Raw genomic sequence first — 22,443 nt, 5'->3', positions numbered from 1 at the left:
TCTTGTCCGGATGGCCTCTTGCCAACCGTGGACTCTTCCGTTAAGACCAGACCTTTTGTCGCAAGGTCCTTTTTTCCATCAGGATCTCAAATCCTTAAATTTAAAGGTATGGAGATTGAACGCTTGATTCTTAGTCAAAGAGGTTTCTCTGACTCTGTGATTAATACTATGTTACAGGCTCGTAAATCTGTATCTAGGGAGATATATTATAGAGTCTGGAAGACTTATATTTCTTGGTGTCTTTCTCATCATTTTTCCTGGCATTCTTTTAGAATTCCGAGAATTTTACAGTTTCTTCAGGATGGTTTGGATAAAGGTTTGTCTGCAAGTTCCTTGAAAGGACAAATCTCTGCTCTTTCTGTTCTTTTTCACAGAAAGATTGCTAATCTTCCTGATATTCATTGTTTTGTACAAGCTTTGGTTCGTATAAAACCTGTCATTAAGTCAATTTCTCCTCCTTGGAGTTTGAATTTGGTTCTGGGGGCTCTTCAAGCTCCTCCGTTTGAACCTATGCATTCATTGGACATCAAATTACTTTCTTGGAAAGTTTTGTTCCTTTTGGCCATCTCTTCTGCCAGACGAGTTTCTGAATTATCTGCTCTTTCTTGTGAGTCTCCTTTTCTGATTTTTCATCAGGATAAGGCGGTGTTGCGAACTTCTTTTAAATTTTTACCTAAGGTTGTGAATTCTAACAACATTAGTAGAGAAATTGTGGTTCCTTCATTGTGTCCTAATCCTAAGAATTCTAAGGAGAGATCATTGCATTCTTTGGATGTAGTTAGAGCTTTGAAATATTATGTTGAAGCTACTAAGAATTTCCGAAAGACTTCTAGTCTATTTGTTATCTTTTCCGGTTCTAGGAAAGGTCAGAAGACCTCTGCCATTTCTTTGGCATCTTGGTTGATATCTTTAATTCATCATGCTTATGTCGAGTCGGGTAAAACTCTGCCTCAAAGGATTACAGCTCATTCTACTAGGTCACTTTCTACTTCCTGGGCGTTTAGGAATGATGCTTCGGTTGATCAGATTTGCAAAGCAGCAACTTGGTCTTCTTTGCATACTTTTACTAAATTCTACCATTTTGATGTGTTTTCTTCTTCTGAAGCTGTTTTTGGTAGAAAAGTACTTCAGGCAGCTGTTTCAGTTTGAATCTTCTGCTTATAATTTCAGTTTTTTTCATTTAATCTTTATTTTGGGTGTGGATTATTTTTCAGCGGAATTGGCTGTCTTTATTTTATCCCTCCCTCTCTAGTGACTCTTGTGTGGAAAGATCCACATCTTGGGTAGTCATTATCCCATACGTCACTAGCTCATGGACTCTTGCTAATTACATGAAAGAAAACATAATTTATGTAAGAACTTACCTGATAAATTCATTTCTTTCATATTAGCAAGAGTCCATGAGGCCCACCCTTTTTTGTGGTGGTTATGATTTTTTTGTATAAAGCACAATTATTCCAATTCCTTATTTTTTATGCTTTCGCACTTTTTTCTTATCACCCCACTTCTTGGCTATTCGTTAAACTGATTTGTGGGTGTGGTGAGGGGTGTATTTATAGGCATTTTGAGGTTTGGGAAACTTTGCCCCTCCTGGTAGGAATGTATATTCCATACGTCACTATCTCATGGACTCTTGCTAATATGAAAGAAATGAATTTATCAGGTAAGTTCTTAAATAAATTATGTTTTCTTTTAAGGCAGGTCTAAATTTTAATTAAACTACAGTCCCCACTGCACCCTATGGTTTCTCCTTTCTCATCTTGTTTCGGTCGAATGACTGGATATGGCAGTGAGGGGAGGAGCTATATAGCAGCTCTGCTGTGGGTGATCCTCTTGCAACTTCCTGTTTGGAAGGAGAATATCCCACAAGTAATGGATGATCCGTGGACTGGATACACTACAAGAGAAATAAATTTATCAGGTAAGCATAAATTATGCTTTCTACATTACTTCCCAGTTCCCCTTTTTAAATGAACCAACATTGCTTGTGTCTGCTGCAAGTTCTCTCATTCTGAGAAAAGAGAACAGGGATATGGTAACATTTTAATCTATATGTTTAGTAGCTGGCTGTTCATTAAAATGCCATCTTAAAAACAATGCAGGATATATACTATACATTAAAATGAGAATGAAAGTCATGCACGTGATAATAATAAACTTGTGATTGTGAATTTTTGTATAACTACATGTTTTCTTGCATTATCGGTAACACAAAACCTACATATATGTTTGGAATGATCTAGTAGTATATTTTTGCGCATTTCCAGTATTGGTATTCTGATAAGACATAACTACATATTTAGCAACTAGGGAAGCCCCGCGTTTATCTAATAAAACCCAGTTCTAGTCCAGGTTGTTTCCAGTCCACTTGCAGGAGAATATATAAAAACAGGCATTAGGTCAGCTTCTGTAGATTCTGTTTCCAATTCCCGTTAAAAAAAATACATTTAATACTGAATGATTTTGGAAATTATGATGATATAATTAGATGTTATAATTAGATGTATTTAATATGTATAGTTTTAGTATAGACTCTTATACTAGGGATGCCACCCAGCCAGTATTTTACTGGCATTGCCTGTAATGTTAAGGTTAATTTCAACATAGAGAATAAAGAATACCTATAGAAATATTTAGACCAGAAGAAAACAGCTGTTGTTAAGTTACAACCTAAATTACAAGGAGTTCAAAAGGAAAGACAGGGAATTAAGCACATCTTTAAACTTATGTCCAAACATTTTATTAACTGTGTCATAATTGACAATACATTACAATATAGATGCAAGTCTCAGAGGCAGAATGTAAAACGTCTCCAAACACACAATGAATATGTTCAGCAGTACAATCATAAAATACAAACATTCAATATTAAAAACATAGCAGGAATAAGGACTAGATACTGTATGTATCAAGAGGGTTTAACAACACCATAGCCGTGACCAGGCTCCACAAGAGAGGATAATGCCTGGGCGAGTATACAAATAGGATTTATGTTATCCCCTAGTACATATCGCTGCAATTAAAGGGTACAGAACATCAGGAGAGAAAACGGCAACACCCAGCCCCAACCGCAAGCACCGGGAACTATGCTGCTTCAATCCTACAATACTGCAATACAAGGTATCTAGTTACAACTGATTTGTAACATAACAAGGAAACATCATACGCTCATACAAAGTATAGTATGGCAGTATACTGAGCTATAGTTGCAGCCCATACAGTTCATGTAAGGTGAATCCTGAATATGGAATGCAATTGCGGCTCAATTATTTTCCATGCATATATAGCAGTTTCTGCCGCACACAATGACCCTTCAATAAGGGTGTATGTAAGCCAAGTAGTGCTAGATGCTGGCAAATAAACTGCTAGTTAGTAATCTCCAAAATGTTCAGCATCAACCGCTGGGTATTTGTAGAGTAATTAAGTGTTGGGTCGCAAGCAAAAGACTGCTTCTTGTGAGACTCACCACCGCTTCCAATACATATCGTAAGCTGTTATTCCGCCTCCATACGGGCACCACAGCAGGGGCGTCGCCATGTGGGAGTCTCACTGATGGAGGAATTCAGTGTTAGTTCAGGTCCACTCAGTTCTGTATGATAGTCAGCATGTGTCCAAAAGAGTTTCTGCAGCATGATACAGGCTACGCGCGTTTCACCCCCAACTCTCACAGAGCTCATGGGGCTTCATCCGGGCTCAGATCTAGAAATAAAGGCGTAATATGAGGAAACTGGATTTTAAATGATCATTTTAAATCAGTACTGGGGAGCTTTAGTTTATTAGCATTTTGTTCCTAAAAGAATGGACACCAATCAGCAAGCGCTACTCAGGTGTTGAACCAAAAATGGGCTGGCTCCTAAGCTAACATTCAAATAAAGATACCAAGAGAATGAAGAAAATTTGATAATAGGAGTAAATAAGAATGTTGCTTAAACTTGCATGCTCTCTCTGAATCATGAAAGTTTAATTTTGACTAGACTATTCCGTTAAGACTTATAACGGTAACCAAAACTGAAAATTGGAGGTAAATTTTGCAAGACAGAAGTATACATTTTCTAGTAGCCCAGTGTTTGGCAAGCCATGATTTAGGGCAAAGCCCCCATGTTCCCATTCTGACTGTTATTCAGGGACACTGAAATGAAAGAGTCCAAGCCCCCTATTCAGATTGATATGCGGGGGAGCTGGAAATAAAAGTGCAGCATTCATGGCAGGGCTAGACGAGTGTTCCACATCTAGCTATCAGATAAATTGCTACATATCACGCTTGCAGCTGTGATTTAACACCTTGATTGTCCATTTTTGTTGCAGGCTCTTGGGTCAGGTGCTGTTGCCTTTGCCAGCACTGATTGGGATCTAAAAGAAGGGTAGACGATTAAAGGGACAGTCGAGTCCAAAAAAAACTTTCATGATTCAAATGGGGCATGTAATTTTAAACAAATTTCTAATTTACTTTTATCACCAATTTTGCTTTGATCTCTTGGTATTTTTAGTTGAATGCTAAACCTAGGAGGGTCATGTGCTAATTTCTTAGACCTTAAAGGCCGCCTCTGCATTTGACAGTTTTTCACCACTAGAGAGTGTTAGTTCATGTGTTTCAAATAGATAACATTAAGCTCATGCACGTGAATTTACAGAGGAGTGAGCACTGATTGGCTAAAATGCAAGACTGTCAAAAGTACTGAAATAAGGAGGCAGTCTGCAGAGGCTTAGATACAAGGTAATCATGAAGGTAAAACATGTATTATAACTGTTGGTTATGCAAAAATGGGGATGGATAATTAAGGGATTATCTATCTTTTAAAACAACAAAAATTCTGGTGTAGACTGTCCCTTTAATGTTTCAAATAAATGTTAGTGCAGTGAAGCAGTTTTAAACTTAAAGGGACACTGAACCCATTTTTTTTCTTTTGTGATTCAGATAGAGGATGCAATTTTAAGCAACTTTCTAATTTACTCCTATTATCAAATTTTCTTCATTCTCTTGGTATTTTTATTTGAAAAGCAAGAATGTAAGTTTAGATGCCTGCCCATTTTTGGTGAACAACCTGGGTTGTTCATGCTGATTGGTGGATAAATTCACCCACCAATGAACAAGTGCTGTCTAGCTTAGATGTTTTCATTTTCAAATAAAGATAGAAAGAGAACAAAGAAAAATGGATAATAGGAGTAAATTAGAAAGTTGCTTAAAATTGCATGCTCTTTCTGAATTACAAAAGAAAAAATTTGGGTTCAGTGTCCCTTTAAGATCAGCATAGCTAGTGACCTATTACACAACTGCCCACAACAAGATGTGTCTCACAATGGTTTGATATTTTTTAGTAAATTCAATAGAGGTTCAATAGAATGTCAGTTAGATACTAAATTCCTCACCCTATCTTTGCTCCCACTGTAGTGCTCTGCCAGTCACGCTGCGCCTTCTTGTTTTTTCAGGAAGCTGTATGTGTTCCTTGCGGTTATCAGCTGCCTGCTAATCTGCTTCATGGTCATATTTTTCCTGTTTCCTCGCTCTATCTCCATAAACCACGCAGGTGTAAATTCATCCTATGTAAAGTATGATGCAGATCATAGGTCTGTAAACCTTCTGACAACTGTGAGTATTTGCTTTTATATGGTATATCCCGTATTCCTTCTCTCTATGAACAAGAATCATTAAACCTATTGCTTTCACTAGAAGATTTTGATCACATAAAATGCTGACCGCCAAATATGTTGCTGTTATTAGTAGGTTTCATTCCAAGCTATAATTATTCTCATACAGACAGTAAACACCTTGTACAACATTTTAATTCAGTCTTTCAATTGATTAATAGCAGCATTATTAGAACAGAGTAACACTTTGTTTTCTGCAACTGTTTTACAAGGCCAAACTCTACCAACCACTTTTTTCATTTAAAGGGAAATGAAACCCAAAATGTTTACAATTTTAATTAAAAAAAAGTTTCCATGCTCTATCTGAATCATGAAAAAGAACATTTGGGTTTCATATCCCTTTTAAAGGGACAGCATACTGCAAAATAGTTTTTTCCTTAATGTATTTACAATGACTTGTTATACCAGCTGCAGAGTATAAAATGTATGAGAAGGCTTTGCCATGGAGCCCGATGGCAGCATAGTGTTAGTGCTCCTAGGCCCCGTGGTAGCTAAAGTGCAGATTCCAGGCATGTAAGCCCAACTCACAACCCATGTAGAGAGGACCAGGGAAAAGGTTCTACCAACAACCGGACCTCGATCGCAACAAATTAGCGACATTGCCAAAGACCGGGCGCGCCGCGGCCTACCACATGTACAGCCACGAGCCAGCTGGATCTGCCAGCCCAACATCAAAGCTGCTGATGCATAGCGTAGGAAACAACCGCTGCCCAGACTGCCGCTTGGAGGCTCCATCAGAGAATCTCCGCACTCACGGCCACATCCCACGTGTACACAGCCGTAAGAAAGAAAAAGGGCTTCAGAACCCTTAACAGGAAGGGGGAACGGGCAGTAAAAATATCCCCTGGCCTAAACGAGCAACGTATGAGCAGGCACACAACATAAACCTGCAGCCCATACAACAGGCATACATACCTATTTAACTAATCTGAAGGCCCACACAAACTGAGATATCACCGATTGAGGCCTGGAGCTCAGGCAATATTCAGATAAAGAGGCCTTAAAATGCTTGCTGAAGAGCACATAAAGAACTACGCTTTGGCCAGCAGCACCCCACTAATGGCCTAATAAATAAACAAAAGATTGCTCTAGGGCCGAGAGACAAGTCACAGCCGCACGCCGACACATAGATAAAATTTACTCTCTGCTTGCCAGAGCCCTCTCCACCTAGTAGATAAAGGCTCAACAGTGAATTCCTGAACCGGCAAGTGCCTACCGCTAACAAGGGACTGTAATCCAGTCACACATGGCCACTAACATGAGGCTATAGACTTGCTAAGATATGAGAGCTGTGCTTATGCTATACTCAAAATATTATTGGTATTAAAATATTTCCTATCGCCCAACAGTACAGCATGGAGGACCTATTTGTTGTGCTCGAAGGGCTCTTGGAAGAGCAAGAACGGATAGTATGCCAAAGGATAGATAGATTCTGCTAGCCCCAAATATGCAACCTGCGTGTGTAGCTGCTTCAAGAAAAGGTAAATGGTGGTCTTGTGATCGTCTCTATCCACCGCGGGGGGCTCTATTGCCTACCCTGGTGGAACATGACACAACCTATGCCGCCCGGCAGTCTTTACCTATATGTTACATGGATACCCCTTCTGCAAAATGGTACCTTTTAATTTTCCTGGATTACTGAGGCCGCAAGACATTCCAGAGACCTTCCTGGGGACTTTACAGCTTACTGCTGTTTGTGCGATGGAGATATCTTTAACAGTGGGGGCCCTGACTGAACCAACTGATCAGTGGTGTCTGAAGCCCACGGCACTAGTGATGTGGAGCATAATCGGATGTCCCCTTACATCTATTTCAGGCTTGAGAGCTCTCATTTATGCTGCGGGAGTACACCCTTCTAAGTTGGATCGCTGGCAATGGAGACTTGGGCTGTATTACATAGCACTAACACCATCTTACTATCACCCTAGATCTGGAATAGGTTAATAGCATTTTATTTTCCAGCCAGAGAGCCTCTGCTGGTGTGCGCGGGTCCCGATTGAGTTTTGTAGGTAACGTTTTTGAACTATCCTACTTGAGATGAGCCTGCAAAAGGTTGACTTTTCCTGTAATAGCCACATGATAATCTTAAGTATATTACCTATATTGACACAATATTGGCTAATGCATAACATATCTGGTATCTCAACTAGCCACCACCTTTGTTAGGCTATTTTGTCTCATAAATTGTATATTGTGCGCCAAGGTCTTTCTCTGCATGTACATTTTTACTCCTGCTTTAATGAGGTAAATCATATGTGACTCAATTCGTCTGTCTTGCTAATCCATTCCTTGCTTTGTGGATGTTGCATGGGGCTGGGGCTCCGGTGTCTGCGGCCGGGACATAGATGAAGATTTCTGCCTGGAGGATGATGATCTTAGCATTTGTAACTAAGGTCCACTGCTGTTCCCACAGAAGCTGAGGAGTACAGGAAAACTTTAGTGTGAGGAACGGTTTCTTGCTATACAGCAATGAAGTATGTTCAGTCATTTTTTTCTGGAAAGACTGTGATAATTTCATTAAGGCTGACAGTATCCCCATGCGGGGGAAGGGTAAGCAGTAATCCTAGTTTATTAGAAAAGGGCATTACTAGCTTGCATAAAGGGCTAAACTTATGGGCACTCAGTTTGAATGATATATAAGACTGTCAGATCCTTCCTTTTTTCTCTGCTCACTGCCCCTTTAATGAATGCACCTGCCTATTTAAGACACACCTTTGCCTCTCTTCTATGCTGGATTAACTGCAATTCTCAGTGAACTGTGTGTGAAACTGAGCCAATCCGGCTCCACCTAATTTCCCCAGCATCTCAGAGCGGCACTCTCGCTCTCGCTACTAACCGCAGCTTGTACTTTCGGCTTGTCTCAGACCAGTATCGGCTGCTACCCGCTGACGTCATCAGCTACCGCCTGGAGCCATTCTCACACAGCTCCACGCTGCAAGCCGCAAACCTCCGCGGTCTCTCATATAACTTTGCACACCTCTGTTTCCAGAACTGATTATCAGGTCGTATGTTTACCAATACTATTACTTGATACCTTATATTACATTCGCTTCAGTATCTACTTTGATCAATATCTCACTGATTATCTGGACAGTATTATTGCATGAACCTGAACTTTAATCCTGCCTAATTAGTTTACTGCAGACTACAGTGTTTGTAGGATAATACTATCTAGCTGGCAAATATTAACACAGATAGGTTAACCTAGCAAAAGTCTTATTCTGTTAACCAACCTGTAACACTATACATATTTTTTGTCAATTCCTATAATAATTGCTATAAGAAATCCTGTATGTTTCACTTCCCATAGTGAACAAACAAACAAGAAATATAATTATAACAGTTTAATCCAGCCTCTAAATACAGGTATAGCACTATGGATATGACAGAAATTGCAAACCAAATTGCCACTTTAACTCAACGTATGGATTCTGTAAATTTAACTCTCAGAGATGTGCAAACTGAAAATCAGGTGCTCAAAGATTGCCTTAGAGATATGTATACTGCTAAAACTGCACATTCAGAAGCACATCCTGAACCACAGGTGTCTTTTCCTGACAAATTTAGTGGTAATAGAGCAATGTTTAAGGAATTTAGAAATGCTTGTCTTTTGATGTTTGAACTAAAACCCAGAACTTATAGCACTGATAGAATTAAGGTGTTGACTACTATCTCTTATTTAAGGGGTGAACCCCGTGTGTGGGCGGATAGTTTGTTTGAAAATCAGAATCCCATTCTAAACTCTATACAGGATTTTCTAAAGGCTCTATCCTCACTATATGAAGATCCTTTTAAACAGGAATCTGCCGAATCCTCTCTCAGGGCCTTGAGACAGGGCAGACAACCTGTAGAAAATTATATATCACAATTTAAAATCTATGCAATTGAATCAAAGTGGAATGAACCCTCGCTTAGACATCAGTTCAGGATTGGGCTTTCAGAAGACATCAAAGATGAGCTCTCCCGTACTGGTGTACCAGAGCATTTGGAGGATCTCTTCACACATTGTACTACAATTGATAGGCGTATAAGGGAACGCAAACAAGAGAGGGCAAACACCCCAACCTCATACAAGAGACAGAATACTCCACCAGTACCCTCTAGGGATAATGAGACTCCAATGGATATTGGATTTATCAGAGGTCCTTTATCACCTGAGGAGAAGGGCAGAAGACGCACTCATCGTCTGTGTATGTACTGCGCTGCCCCTGAGCATGACCTGACAGCATGTCCTCTCTTAAAAAAGACAAAAAACGGTAAGACTTCTTCAACATTTCTTAGCCTTTCAGTAAACAGACCAAAACAACCACATATTTCTATGTCTTTTACTTTACAGTGGGATCTACATTGCCTAAAGATTGATGCGATTATTGATACAGGCGCTTCAGGAAATTACATTGATTGTGATTTTGTAAATAGAAATAAAATACCCTCACAAGCAAAAATGTCTCCTGTTTCTATAAATTTGGTTGATGGGTCTTCATTATCCTATGGTCCAGTAACTCTTGAAACCACTCCCTTACTTATGTGCACCTCCACAGGACATAGAGAATCTATCAGCTTTGACATTATACCTAGTCCTCTATATCCTGTTATATTAGGTCTTACTTGGTTACAACTCCATAAACCTATCTTTGACTGGCACAAATTGACTATAGACCTAACGTCTTCCTACTGCTCTCAAACTTGTTTCCCTCTCAATAACATTCTTCTCTCATCTACTTCTCAGTTGCCATCCGAATATACTGATTTCCAAGACGTATTTAACAAGACTGATGCACAGACACTTCCGCCACACAGGACCTACGACTGTCCTATAGACCTCTTACCTGGCTCCACAATACCAGTGGGTCACATATACCCCCTATCTAAACCCGAATTAGATCACCTAAAATTATATCTACAGGAAAATCTAGCAAAAGGGTTTATTAGACCTTCCACCTCACCTGCTGGCGCAGGTATATTTTTTGTTAAAAACAAAGATCAGTCACTCAGACCAATTATTGACTACAGGGAGTTAAACAAACGTACCAAGAAAAATCGCTACCCATTACCCCTCATCCCTGAATTGATAGAAAGATTGCGCACTGCCAAAGTCTTCACAAAATTGGACCTCAGGGGTGCTTACAATCTTATAAGAATGAGAGCTGGAGATGAATGGTTAACAGCTTTCAGAACTCGTTATGGCTTGTATGAATATACCGTTATGCCTTTTGGGTTATGTAACGCTCCAGCTACATTCCAATGTTTCATAAATGACATTTTTAAAGACATCTTGGACACCTTTATAGTAGTTTATCTTGACGACATCTTGATCTATTCTGATACTATACAACAACATGTGACCCACGTGAGAACAGTGTTAGCAAGACTTCGTCAACATAAGTTATACGCTAAACTAGAAAAGTGTGAATTTCATTGCAGTCAAGTCACTTTCTTGGGTTACATTATATCGAACACTGGTATTAAGATGGATGACTCTAAAATCCATGCTATCACTCAGTGGCCTACCCCAAAAAATCGCAAACAAGTACAAAGATTCCTTGGTTTTGCGAATTTCTATCGAAAGTTTATTCGTAATTTCGCCCAGACTGCTAAACCACTTACTGATTTAACAAAACACACAAACACTTTTAACTGGACATCTGACTGTCAGAGAGTCTTCCAACAGTTGAAAACTGACTTCACCACGGCACCTATTCTTAAATTCCCAGACCCAGATTTACAATTTATTGTAGAGGTTGATGCGTCAGATTATGCTCTGGGGGCAGTGTTGTCACAGAAACAATCACTTACTGATGTGATGCATCCTGTCGCCTATCTTTCCAGGCTCATGCTACCAGCTGAACGAAATTACCCCATAGGGGAAAAGGAATTACTGGCCATCAAAACTGCATTTGAGCAATGGCGACATCTATTAGAGGGAGCTTTACACCCTATTATCGTTATTACAGATCACAAAAATTTACAATATTTACAACAAAGTAGGACTCTCTCCTCCAGACAACTCCGCTGGAATCTCTATTTCTCACGATTCAATTATCTCATCACCTACAGACCTGGTAGTCGAAACGGCAAAGCTGACGCCCTCTCCCGCAAAGACATTAGACCGCTCAATGTGGAAACCCCGTCTACAGTTATACCCTCATCAAACTTTTTAGGTCTACTCGTTCATAAAGATCCTCAGTTCCAGAAAGCTCAAAATCAGGATTCCACAAAACCAACACATCTTCTGCAAAGAAATCCAGATGGTTTATATTACCATGGTAAACATCTATACATACCACCTCAGTATAGAATTTCTCTTTTACGAGCTCATCATGATTCCCCACTCACGGGACACTTAGGCATACAAAAAACTCTAGAGCTACTTAAGCGTAATTACTGGTGGCCAACTATGCTTTCCTCTGTAGAAGACTATATTTCAAATTGTGGTATTTGTGCCACGTGTAAACCATCACATCAATCTCCAATGGGACTTCTACAACCATATCCAGTTCCAGAAACCCCTTGGACTCATCTCGCAATGGATTTTATTGTCGATCTACCAAAATCTTTGTCCTACACCTCCATTTTTGTAGTAGTTGATTTACTAACAAAGATGGCGCATTTCATACCAGCTATAGGAGTACCCACTGCACAACAAACTTGCGACTTGTTTATCAGGAACGTTGTTAGATTACATGGGTTGCCTATGGTACTCCTTTCGGACAGAGGATCACAATTCACCTCTCGCTTTTGGAGACATTTATGTAATACTCTACAAGTAACTCAAAAGCTCACAACTTCATATCATCCACAAACGAATGGACAGGCAGAGCGCACCAATCAGTGGTTGGAGCAGTACCTTCGCTGCTTTTGCTCCAACCAACAGGATCAATGGGCTGACCATCTAGCTCTGGCAGAATTCGCCTACAACAACGCTAAGAAATCTTCAACTGGCTTTAGCCCTTTCTTTCTCAATCATGGACTCCATCCCAGAATCAGCTTCCTTCCTTATACACCATCTCCCTGTCCTAAAGTCAACGACACTGTGAATGACATCTCCCAGACCTTGTCAGTTGCTCGAGACAACATAAAACATGCACAAGCATCCCATAAACGTTATTATGACTTGCGGCATAAGCCTCAACCTGTCTACCAGGTTGGACAACTAGTCTGGTTGTCAACTAAAAATTTGCGCTTACATACACCCTCCAAGAAAATGAGTAAGCTATTTATAGGTCCTTTTCCTATAATTGCCGTTAGGAATCCAGCTACTGTCACTCTACAACTGCCTCACTCATATAAGTTGCACCCGACTTTCCATGTCTCCCTGGTTAAACCCTGTCTTTCCGACAGATTTACCGTGGATTCTGTTACACATGTTCTTTCCCAGGATTTGGAATATGAGATAGAAGCTATTCTTGACTCCAGGAGGCGAAGGGGTGTTTTGGAATATCTAGTACGATGGAAAGGGTATGATCATTCTGAAGACTCATGGGAACCTGCTACTTCAGTCACGGCCCCCAGGTGTGTTTCACTTTTCCACCGTAGAAATCCGGAAAGACCTTGTCCTTAGAACCCTCGCTGTGGGTGTTCTTGGGGGGGGGATATGTCAGATCCTTCCTTTTTTCTCTGCTCACTGCCCCTTTAATGAATGCACCTGCCTATTTAAGACACACCTTTGCCTCTCTTCTATGCTGGATTAACTGCAATTCTCAGTGAACTGTGTGTGAAACTGAGCCAATCCGGCTCCACCTTATTTCCCCAGCATCTCAGAGCGGCACTCTCGCTCTCGCTACTAACCGCAGCTTGTACTTTCGGCTTGTCTCAGACCAGTATCGGCTGCTACCCGCTGACGTCATCAGCTACCGCCTGGAGCCATTCTCACACAGCTCCACGCTGCAAGCCGCAAACCTCCGCGGTCTCTCATATAACTTTGCACACCTCTGTTTCCAGAACTGATTATCAGGTCGTATGTTTACCAATACTATTACTTGATACCTTATATTACATTCGCTTCAGTATCTACTTTGATCAATATCTCACTGATTATCTGGACAGTATTATTGCATGAACCTGAACTTTAATCCTGCCTAATTAGTTTACTGCAGACTACAGTGTTTGTAGGATAATACTATCTAGCTGGCAAATATTAACACAGATAGGTTAACCTAGCAAAAGTCTTATTCTGTTAACCAACCTGTAACACTATACATATTTTTTGTCAATTCCTATAATAATTGCTATAAGAAATCCTGTATGTTTCACTTCCCATAGTGAACAAACAAACAAGAAATATAATTATAACAAAGACAAACGTTTGTGTGTTCTGGGAGTACTGTTTATATTTCTTAAGGGACAACTGTATTGAGGGATACATTTGGCTTTTTGGGGGTTTTTATAACCCACATGGCTGAAAAAAAATTTCTGCAGGCCCTAGCAACATTGAGTGTGATGGGCGGGGCCTATTTTCGCACCGCAGTTGCTTTATATAGACAAGCAGCAAGCTACAACACCGGAGGGTCCTGGTGCACTTCTGGGGCCTAATCAAAGCTTTATCCCCACATTATCGTTCCCTAAGGGCAGGTAGGCGCCACAGCAGAGCTGTGGCAAGGTGCTGACAGGGGTTTTACCAGTCTTTGACACTTTGTCAATCCGGTTTTCATATTTGGGGGTCAATTGCTTAAATACTTGTGGTGCAATCTGATTAAAGCTTAGTGAGTCTACTGCAAAAATTTCGGAAGATTTGGGGTAATTTTAAGCAGTTTTGCAGTTTGTGTGTGCCTTTTTTTTCTCTTAAAGGCACAGTACCGTTTTTGAAAATTGTGTTTTTTCCATTAAAGTGTTTTCCAAGCTTGCTTGTCTCATTACTAGCCTGTTCAACATGTCTGACATTGAGGAAACTCATTGCTCAATTTGTTTAGAAGCCATTGTGGAACCCCCTCTTAGAATGTGTCCCACTTGTACTGATATGTCTATAAATTGCAAACAGTATATTTTGACTTATAAGAGTTTGGCACTGGATGATTCTCAGACAGAAGGAAATCAGGTTTTGCCATCTAGTTCTCCCCAAGTGTCACAACCAGTAAAGCCCGCACAAGCGACGCCAAGTACCTCTAGTGCGTCTAATTCTTTCACCTTGCAAGATATGGCCTCAGTTATGAATACTACCCTCACAGAGGTTTTATCTAAACTGCCAGGGTTGCAAGGGAAGCGCAGTAGCTCTGGGTTAAGAACAAATGCTGAGCCTTCTGACGTTTTAGTAGCCGTATCCGATATACCCTCACAATGTTCAGAGGTAGGGATGAGGGATTTGCTATCTGAGGGAGAGATTTCTGATTCAGGAAAGATGTTCCCTCAGACAGATTCAGATATGACGGCATTTAAATTTAAGCTGGAACACCTCCGCTTATTGCTCAGGGAGGTTTTAGCGACTCTGGATGATTGTGACCCTATTGTAGTTCCAGAGAAATTGTGTAAAATGGACAAATATTTAGAGGTGCCTGTTTACACTGATGTTTTTCCGGTCCCTAAGAGGATTTCGGACATTGTTACTAAGGAGTGGGATAGACCAGGTATTCCGTTTGCTCCCCCTCCTGTTTTTAAGAAAATGTTTCCCATATCTGACACCATGCGGGACTCATGGCAGACGGTCCCTAAGGTGGAGGGAGCTATTTCTACTCTGGCTAAGCGTACAACTATACCTATTGAGGACAGTTGTGCTTTCAAAGATCTTATGGATAAAAAAATTAGAGGGTCTCCTAAATAAAATTTTTGTTCATCAGGGTTTTCTTCTCCAGCCTATAGCGTGCATTGTTCCTGTAACCACTGCAGCTGCCTTTACCACTGCAGCTGCCTTTTGGTTTGAGGCTCTGGAAGAGGCTCTTCAGGTGGAGACCTCATTAGATGATATTCTGGATAGAATTAGGGCCCTTAAGCTAGCTAATTCTTTTATTACAGACGCCGCTTTTCATCTGGCTAAATTAGCGGCAAAGAATTCAGGTTTTGCCATTTTAGCGCGTAGAGCGTTATGGCTTAAGTCCTGGTCTGCTGATGTGCCATCAAAATCTAAGCTTTTGACCATCCCTTTCAAAGGTAAGACCCTATTCGGGCCTGAATTGAAAGAGATCATTTCAGATATCACTGGAGGGAAGGGTCATGCCCTCCCTCAGGATAAGTCAAATAAGACAAAGACCAAGCAAAATAATTTTCGTTCCTTTCGAAACTTCAAAGGTGGTCCCGCTTCCTCTTCCCCTGCTGCAAAGCAAGAGGGTAACTTTGCTCAATCCAGGCCAGTCTGGAGACCTAACCAGGCTTGGAACAAGGGTAAACAGGCCAAGAAGCCTGCTGCTGCCACCAAGACAGCATGAAGGGGTAGCCCCCGATCCGGGACCGGATCTAGTAGGGGGCAGACTCTCTCTCTTTGCTCAGGCCTGGGCAAGAGACGTTCAGGACTCCTGGGCTGTAGAAATCGTAACCCGGGGGTATCTTCTAGGTTTCAAAGATTCTCCTCCAAGGGGGAGATTCCATCTTTCTCAATTGTCTGTAAACCAGACAAAAAGAGAGGCGTTCTTACGCTGTGTAGAAGACCTTTTTACCATGGGAGTGATCTGCCCATTTCCGAAAGCAGAACAGGGGCAGGGGTTCTACTCCAATCTGTTTGTGGTTCCTAAAAAAGAGGGAACTTTCAGACCAATTCTAGATCTTAAGATCCTAAACCAATTCCTAAGAGTCCCATCCTTCAAGATGGAGAGCATTCGGACTATTTTACTAATGATCCAGGAGGGTCAATATATGACTACCGTGGACTTAAAGGATGCGTATCTACACATTCCTATCCACAAAGATCATCACCAATTCCTCAGGTTTGCCTTTCTGGACAAGCATTACCAGTTTGTGGCTCTTCCCTTTGGGTTGGCCACGGCGCCACAAATCTTCACAAAGGTGCTAGGGTCCCTTATGTCGGTCCTAAGGCCACGGTGCATAGCAGTGGCGCCTTATCTAGACAACATCTTAATTCAAGCGTCGACTTTCCAACTAGCCAAGTCTCACACGGACTTAGTGTTAGCCTTTCTAAGATCTCATGGGTGGAAGGTGAACGTAAAAGAGAGTTCTCTTACCCCTCTCACAAGAGTTTCATTCCTAGGGACTCTGATAGACTCGTGGACATGAAAATATTTCTGACGGAGGTCAGGAAATCAAAGATTTTGACCACCTGCCGAGCTCTTCATTCCATTCCTCGGCCGTCAGTGGCTAAGTGTATGGAGGTAATCGGACTAATGGTAGCGGCAATGGACTTAGTTCCATATGCTCGTTTACATCTTAGACCACTGCAACTATCCATGCTCAGACAGTGGAATGGGGATCATGCAGATTTATCTCCTCAGATAAATCTGGATCTAGAGACCAGAGACTCTCTTCTTTGGTGGTTGTCACAGGATCACCTGTCCTGGGGAATGTGTTTCCGCAGGCCAGTGTGGGTTATAGTGACGGTCTGGAATTCCCTGAAAGCACAGGGTTTGTGGACTCAGGAGGAGGCCCTCCTACCGATAAATATTCTGGAGTTAAGAGCGATATTCAATGCTCTTCAAGTGTGGCCTCAGCTGGCTTCGGCCAGATTCATCAGATTTCAGTCGGACAATATCACTACTGTAGCTTATATCAATCATCAGGGGGGAACAAACAGTTCCTTAGCGATGATAGAAGTTTCAAGAATAATTTGATGGGCATAGGCTCACTCTTGCCATCTGTCAGCGATCTATATCCCAGGGGTAGAGAACTGGGAGGCAGATTTTCTAAGTCGTCAGACTTTACATCCGGGGGATTGGGAACTCCATCCGGAAATGTTTGCTCAACTAGTTCAGCTATGGGGCACACCAGAATTGGATCTGATGGCGTCTCGTCAGAACGCCAAACTTCCTCGTTACGGATCCAGGTAAAGGGATCCTCAGGCAGTACTGATAGATGCTCTAGCAGTACCCTGGTCGTTCAACCTGGCTTATGTGTTTCCACCCTTTCCTCTCCTTCCGCGTGTGATTGCCAGAATCAAACAGGAGAGAGCTTCAGTGATTTTGAGAGCGCCTGCGTGGCCACGCAGGACGTGGTATGTAGACCTGGTGGACATGTCATCTCTGCCACCATCAAGGTCCATTCAAGCATCCAAATCTAATTTCTCTGCAACTGACTGCTTGGAGATTGAACGCTTGATTTTATCAAAGCGGGGTTTCTCTGAGTCGGTCATAGATACCTTAATTCAGGCTCGAAAGCCTGTTACCAGGAAAATCTATCATAAGATATGGCGTAAATATCTTTTTTGGTGCGAATCCAAAGGCTACTCATGGAGTAAAATCAGGATTCCTAGGATTTTGTCTTTTCTCCAAGAGGGATTGGAGAAAGGATTGTCTGATAGTTCCCTAAAAGGACTGATATCTGCTCTGTCTATTCTTTTGCACAAGCGTCTGGCAGATGTCCCAAACGTTCGGGCTTTTTGTCAGGCTTGAGCTATAATTAAGCCTGTGTTTAAACCTGTTGCTCCGCCATGGAGTCTAAATCTAGTTCTTAAAGTTCTTCAGGGGTTTCCGTTTGAACCCATGCATTCCATAGATATTAAGCTTCTTTCTTGGAAAGTTCTGTTCCTAGTTGCTATCTCTTCAGCTCGAAGAGTTTCTGAACTATCTGCATTACAATGTGCCTCGCCTTATCTTATTTTCCATGCTGATAAGGTGGTTTTGCGTACCAAACCTGGGTTCCTCCCTAAGGTTGTTACTAACAGGAATATCAATCAGGAAATTGTTGTTCCTTCTCTGCGTCCTAATCCTCCTTCTAAGAAGGAATGTCTGTTGCATAACTTGGATGTAGTTCGTGCTTTGAAGTTTTATTTGCAGGCAACCAAAGATTTTCATCAAACATCTTCTTTGTTTGTTGTTTATTCTGGAAAGCGTAGGGGTCAAAAGGCTACGGCTACCTCTCTTTCCTTTTGGCTGAAAAGCATCATCCGTTTGGCTTATGAGACTGCTGGACAGCAGCCTCCTGAAAGGATTACAGCTCACTCTACTAGACCGGTAGCTTCCACATGGGCTTTTAAAAATGATGCTTCTGTTGAACAGATTTGTAAGGCTGCGACTTGGTCTTCGCTTCATACCTTTTCCAAATTTTACAAATTTGATACTTTTGCTTCTTCGGAGTCTATTTTTGGGAGAGAGGTTTTGCAAGCAGTGGTACCTTCCGTTTAGGTTCCTGTCTTGTCCCTCCCTTCATCGGTGTCCTAAAGCTTTGGTATTGGTATCCCACAAGTAAGGATGAATCCGTGGACTCGGTACATCTTGCAAAAGAAAACAAAATTTATGCTTACCTGATAAATTTCTTTCTTTTGCAATGTACCGAGTCCACGGCCCGCCCTGTCTATTCAAGACAGATAGTATTTTTTTATTGAAAACTTCAGTCACCTCTGCACCTTATAGTTTCTCCTTTTTCTTCCTTTGCCTTCGGTCGAATGACTGAGGGGTGGAGTTAAGGGGGGAGCTATATAGACATCTCTGCTGTGGGTGCTCTCTTTGCCACTTCCTGTTGGGAAGGATAATATCCCACAAGTAAGGATAAATCCGTGGACTCGGTACATCGCAAAAGAAAGAAATTTATCAGGTAAGCATAAATTTGGTTTTACCTCTAAGAAACGTGCAAAAATAGTTAGCAGTTAATACTGCCAGCATAGGTTACATAATCTTTGATACTCAGATTTAAATTGGCAGGGCATTATACATCTCCATTAAGAGCTGGCTGTAGGGTAAAGGGCTTTCCCTATTATTTATCCTTTAAAGGAGTTGACTTAAAATGTGCCATTTAGTTGGTTCTCATGCATAGTTTAGTTTAAAACGTCCCTTTATGTATTATATTTAGTTATCTGCTGGGAAAAGACTTCTCCTATATTATTTACCAAATGAGTTAGTGAAGCTTGCCAGATATTTGTGATCTTGAGAGGGTGGCGTCTATCGCAGCACTGAGTTATTGTCCTGCTAGGTACCCCACCCCCCTTACTTAGACCTATTGCGGTTATGGGTAACTAACATCCTCCGCAATCCAAGGCAGAGTTGGGCAGTCTCTTCCCTATCCTGAGTGCTAACTGTTTTGTTTCGCTCGGGACAAAACTAGTTTTAACTGTATCTCTTTTATAGAAGATAATTATAGGTCAAAGAAGGACCTACGTTGTTGTAATCATACTGCTCTGTAAGTAGCTCGCTAAGACCCAGGCAAGGCCTTTACATAAAATACAGGAAAAAACAGAGTGCGCTGCAAACAGCTCTACCTATTCTCTATTTGGTAATAAATACAATTTTACCATATATTAAAACATAACTACTACACAAATTAAATAAATTCAATGTATACTTTATTTTCACAATATATATTAAAACACTTTAAAATATTATAAGGTGCACCTTATAGTTAATAATATATCAATAAGCTGCTTTTTGTTTCACACAACTTAATATCCCAAATGTTTAGGGGTAAGCATACACACGGTTCTATTTAGACCGTAAGTTGATCTGGCAACAATGTTCCTTTTATGTACTCAATAAAACTTTTTCTTCTTGTAACCATATGTTAACCAATTGAATAAGTTTGTCCTCTTTATATTGCTATTTGTTAGTCTTTTATGTCCCCACTAAGATCTTTCTTATTACTGTATGTTTTATACTTTGGGTGATTAGCAATCGTTGGTTGAAACAGTATTCATAATAAACAATCCCTTGTATCCTCTGTATGCGTGGGTTAAAATGTCCCAGAATATAAAAGCTGATAATCACTCACCAGAATCCGAAAGGTTTAGTATTTGTTTTACCTTTCCCCGACTCTGCTATTCCTTCTATTGCAGCACTGTTGGTGTCTCCGGTTTAGCCGTTACTTTGGCTGTGACGTGTGTTTTCTCACGTGATTACTCTGCTGCTCCAATAGCCCGGTCGGGTTACCGGTGGCGGTTTTTTCAAAATTTGTAGTATAATTTCTCAAAAGGTGTCCATATCTTTCAAGGTTGTTTTGTAGTAAGATCTCTAAAGGTTTTTCTTGCTTCCTTAATCACCCAAAATACTTGCACGATTGGGGTGCTGTGTGTAGGGATAACAATTCTGTTATCAAAGCTGGCCAGCTGAACGGACACGATCCTCACTCATCCCTCAAGGCCTTTACATAGTTAGGAGGTCAGAATAAAGAACACTTTATTTAATCCCTCGTATTGTGTACATGGGTAACGTGGGGTTCAAGAGTGGACTATACTATCTTAGAGGGCAAAATAAGAGGTTTATTCATTTGCACCTAATATCTTAAATATCGCCTCAATTTTGAATTTTAGGATGACATAATGTATGTACTTTTTTATAGATGTTATATTCCCAACTTATTTGCAGCTATATGTGTTGTATTGTGTAAATCTGAAGGGGCCTATGCTGTTGTAGCTATACAAACATCCCGAGATTTGTAAATAACTGCCTAAGGCTCGAGAGACCCTCATATAGTTAGGTTAGAATATCTAATCCCTTATATTAGGTACATGTGTAACTTGAGGCTCTATAGAGGCCTATAGTATTTTGGAGGGTAAACTAAGAGATGTATTAGTTTGCACCTAATATTTTAAAGAACCTCTTGATTTTGAATGTTAGTATGACATAATATGATGCATGTACTTGTTTACAGATGTTTAATTTCTAACCTGTTTGTAGATATCTGTATTGTAGTGTGCAAACCTGGTGCTGCGTGTTCTTTGTATTGTTCAAAACTCAAAAAAAAACATTTAATTTAAAAAAAAAATAGTATGAGAAATTGCATTTTCAGGTTTATTTCTGTATATGAAATAGCTGTTATTATGCTTTGACACCGCAGCCTATTACAATGGGTTGTGCTTTAAGGTAAAATAAGATCTTATTATGTTATCACTTTGTGTACACACACATGCTTCCTTATCTTATTTGTCTGTACCAAAGCTCAATACTTAGAAAGAATAATGGAAAATTATAATTTCTTCTAAAGATATGGGGAGTCCACAGGTTCATCTTAATTACTATTGGGAATATAACTCCTCGCCAGCAGGAGGAGGCAAAGAGCACCACAACAGTAAAACTGTTAAGTATCATTTTCCTACCCATAAATCCTTGTCATTCTGTTTGCCTCTCGTGCAAAAGTTAACTCTAGATCAGAAGACGAGGGATTCTCTTCTGTGGTGGCTATCTCTGGAACACCTGTTTCAGGGTACCTGCTTTCGGAGGCCTTCTTGGGTGATAATGACCATGGACGCCAGGGGGGAACTCTGAGTTCTCTGGCCATGAGGGAGGTGACTCTGATCATTCAGTGGGTGGAAGATCACTGTTGTTGCCTAGGAAGATTTACATAAGATATGGAGGAAATATCTTTATTGGTGTGAATCCAAAGGCTACTCTTGGAGAAGGGATAGGATTCCAAGAATTTTGTCCTTTCTCCAGGAGGGTCTGAATAAAGGGTTATCTGTTAGCACCTTGAAGGGTCAAATTTCGGCCTTATCTGTGCTGTTGTATAAGCATTTGGCAGATGTGCCAGATGTTTAATCTTTTTGTCAGACCTTGGTCAGAATCAGGCCTGTGTTTAAAGTGGTTGCTCCACCTTGAAGTCTTAATCTTGTTCTTAAGGTTTTGCAGTGGCGTCCAATTGAGCCGATGCATTCTATAGATATTAAGTTATTATCTTGGAAGGTTTTGTTTTTGTTGGCGATTTCTTCTGCACGGAGGGTATCGGAACTTTCCGCCTTGCAGTTTGATTCTCCTTATCTTTCATGCGGATAAGGCAGTT

General features: G+C 40.8%; 1 protein-coding gene across 4 annotated transcripts in view; it reads left to right on the top strand.

The window, feature by feature from the left end:
- Positions 1 to 22,443, top strand: part of TMEM106A (transmembrane protein 106A) — a 234,112-nt gene that overhangs the window by 168,062 nt on the left and 43,607 nt on the right. For all 4 annotated transcript variants that reach the window (XM_053699589.1, XM_053699590.1, XM_053699591.1 and 1 more), the window contains one exon: positions 5,428 to 5,587. In XM_053699589.1, the coding sequence (XP_053555564.1) occupies positions 5,428 to 5,587 (160 nt within the window). The remainder of the gene's footprint in view (positions 1 to 5,427; positions 5,588 to 22,443) is intronic.

This window comes from Bombina bombina, chromosome 1 (genome assembly GCF_027579735.1).
Source record: "Bombina bombina isolate aBomBom1 chromosome 1, aBomBom1.pri, whole genome shotgun sequence".
Taxonomy (NCBI): domain Eukaryota; kingdom Metazoa; phylum Chordata; class Amphibia; order Anura; family Bombinatoridae; genus Bombina; species Bombina bombina.
Note: the sequence above shows the minus strand (reverse complement) of the source record. Positions and strands in the feature narration are given on the sequence as shown.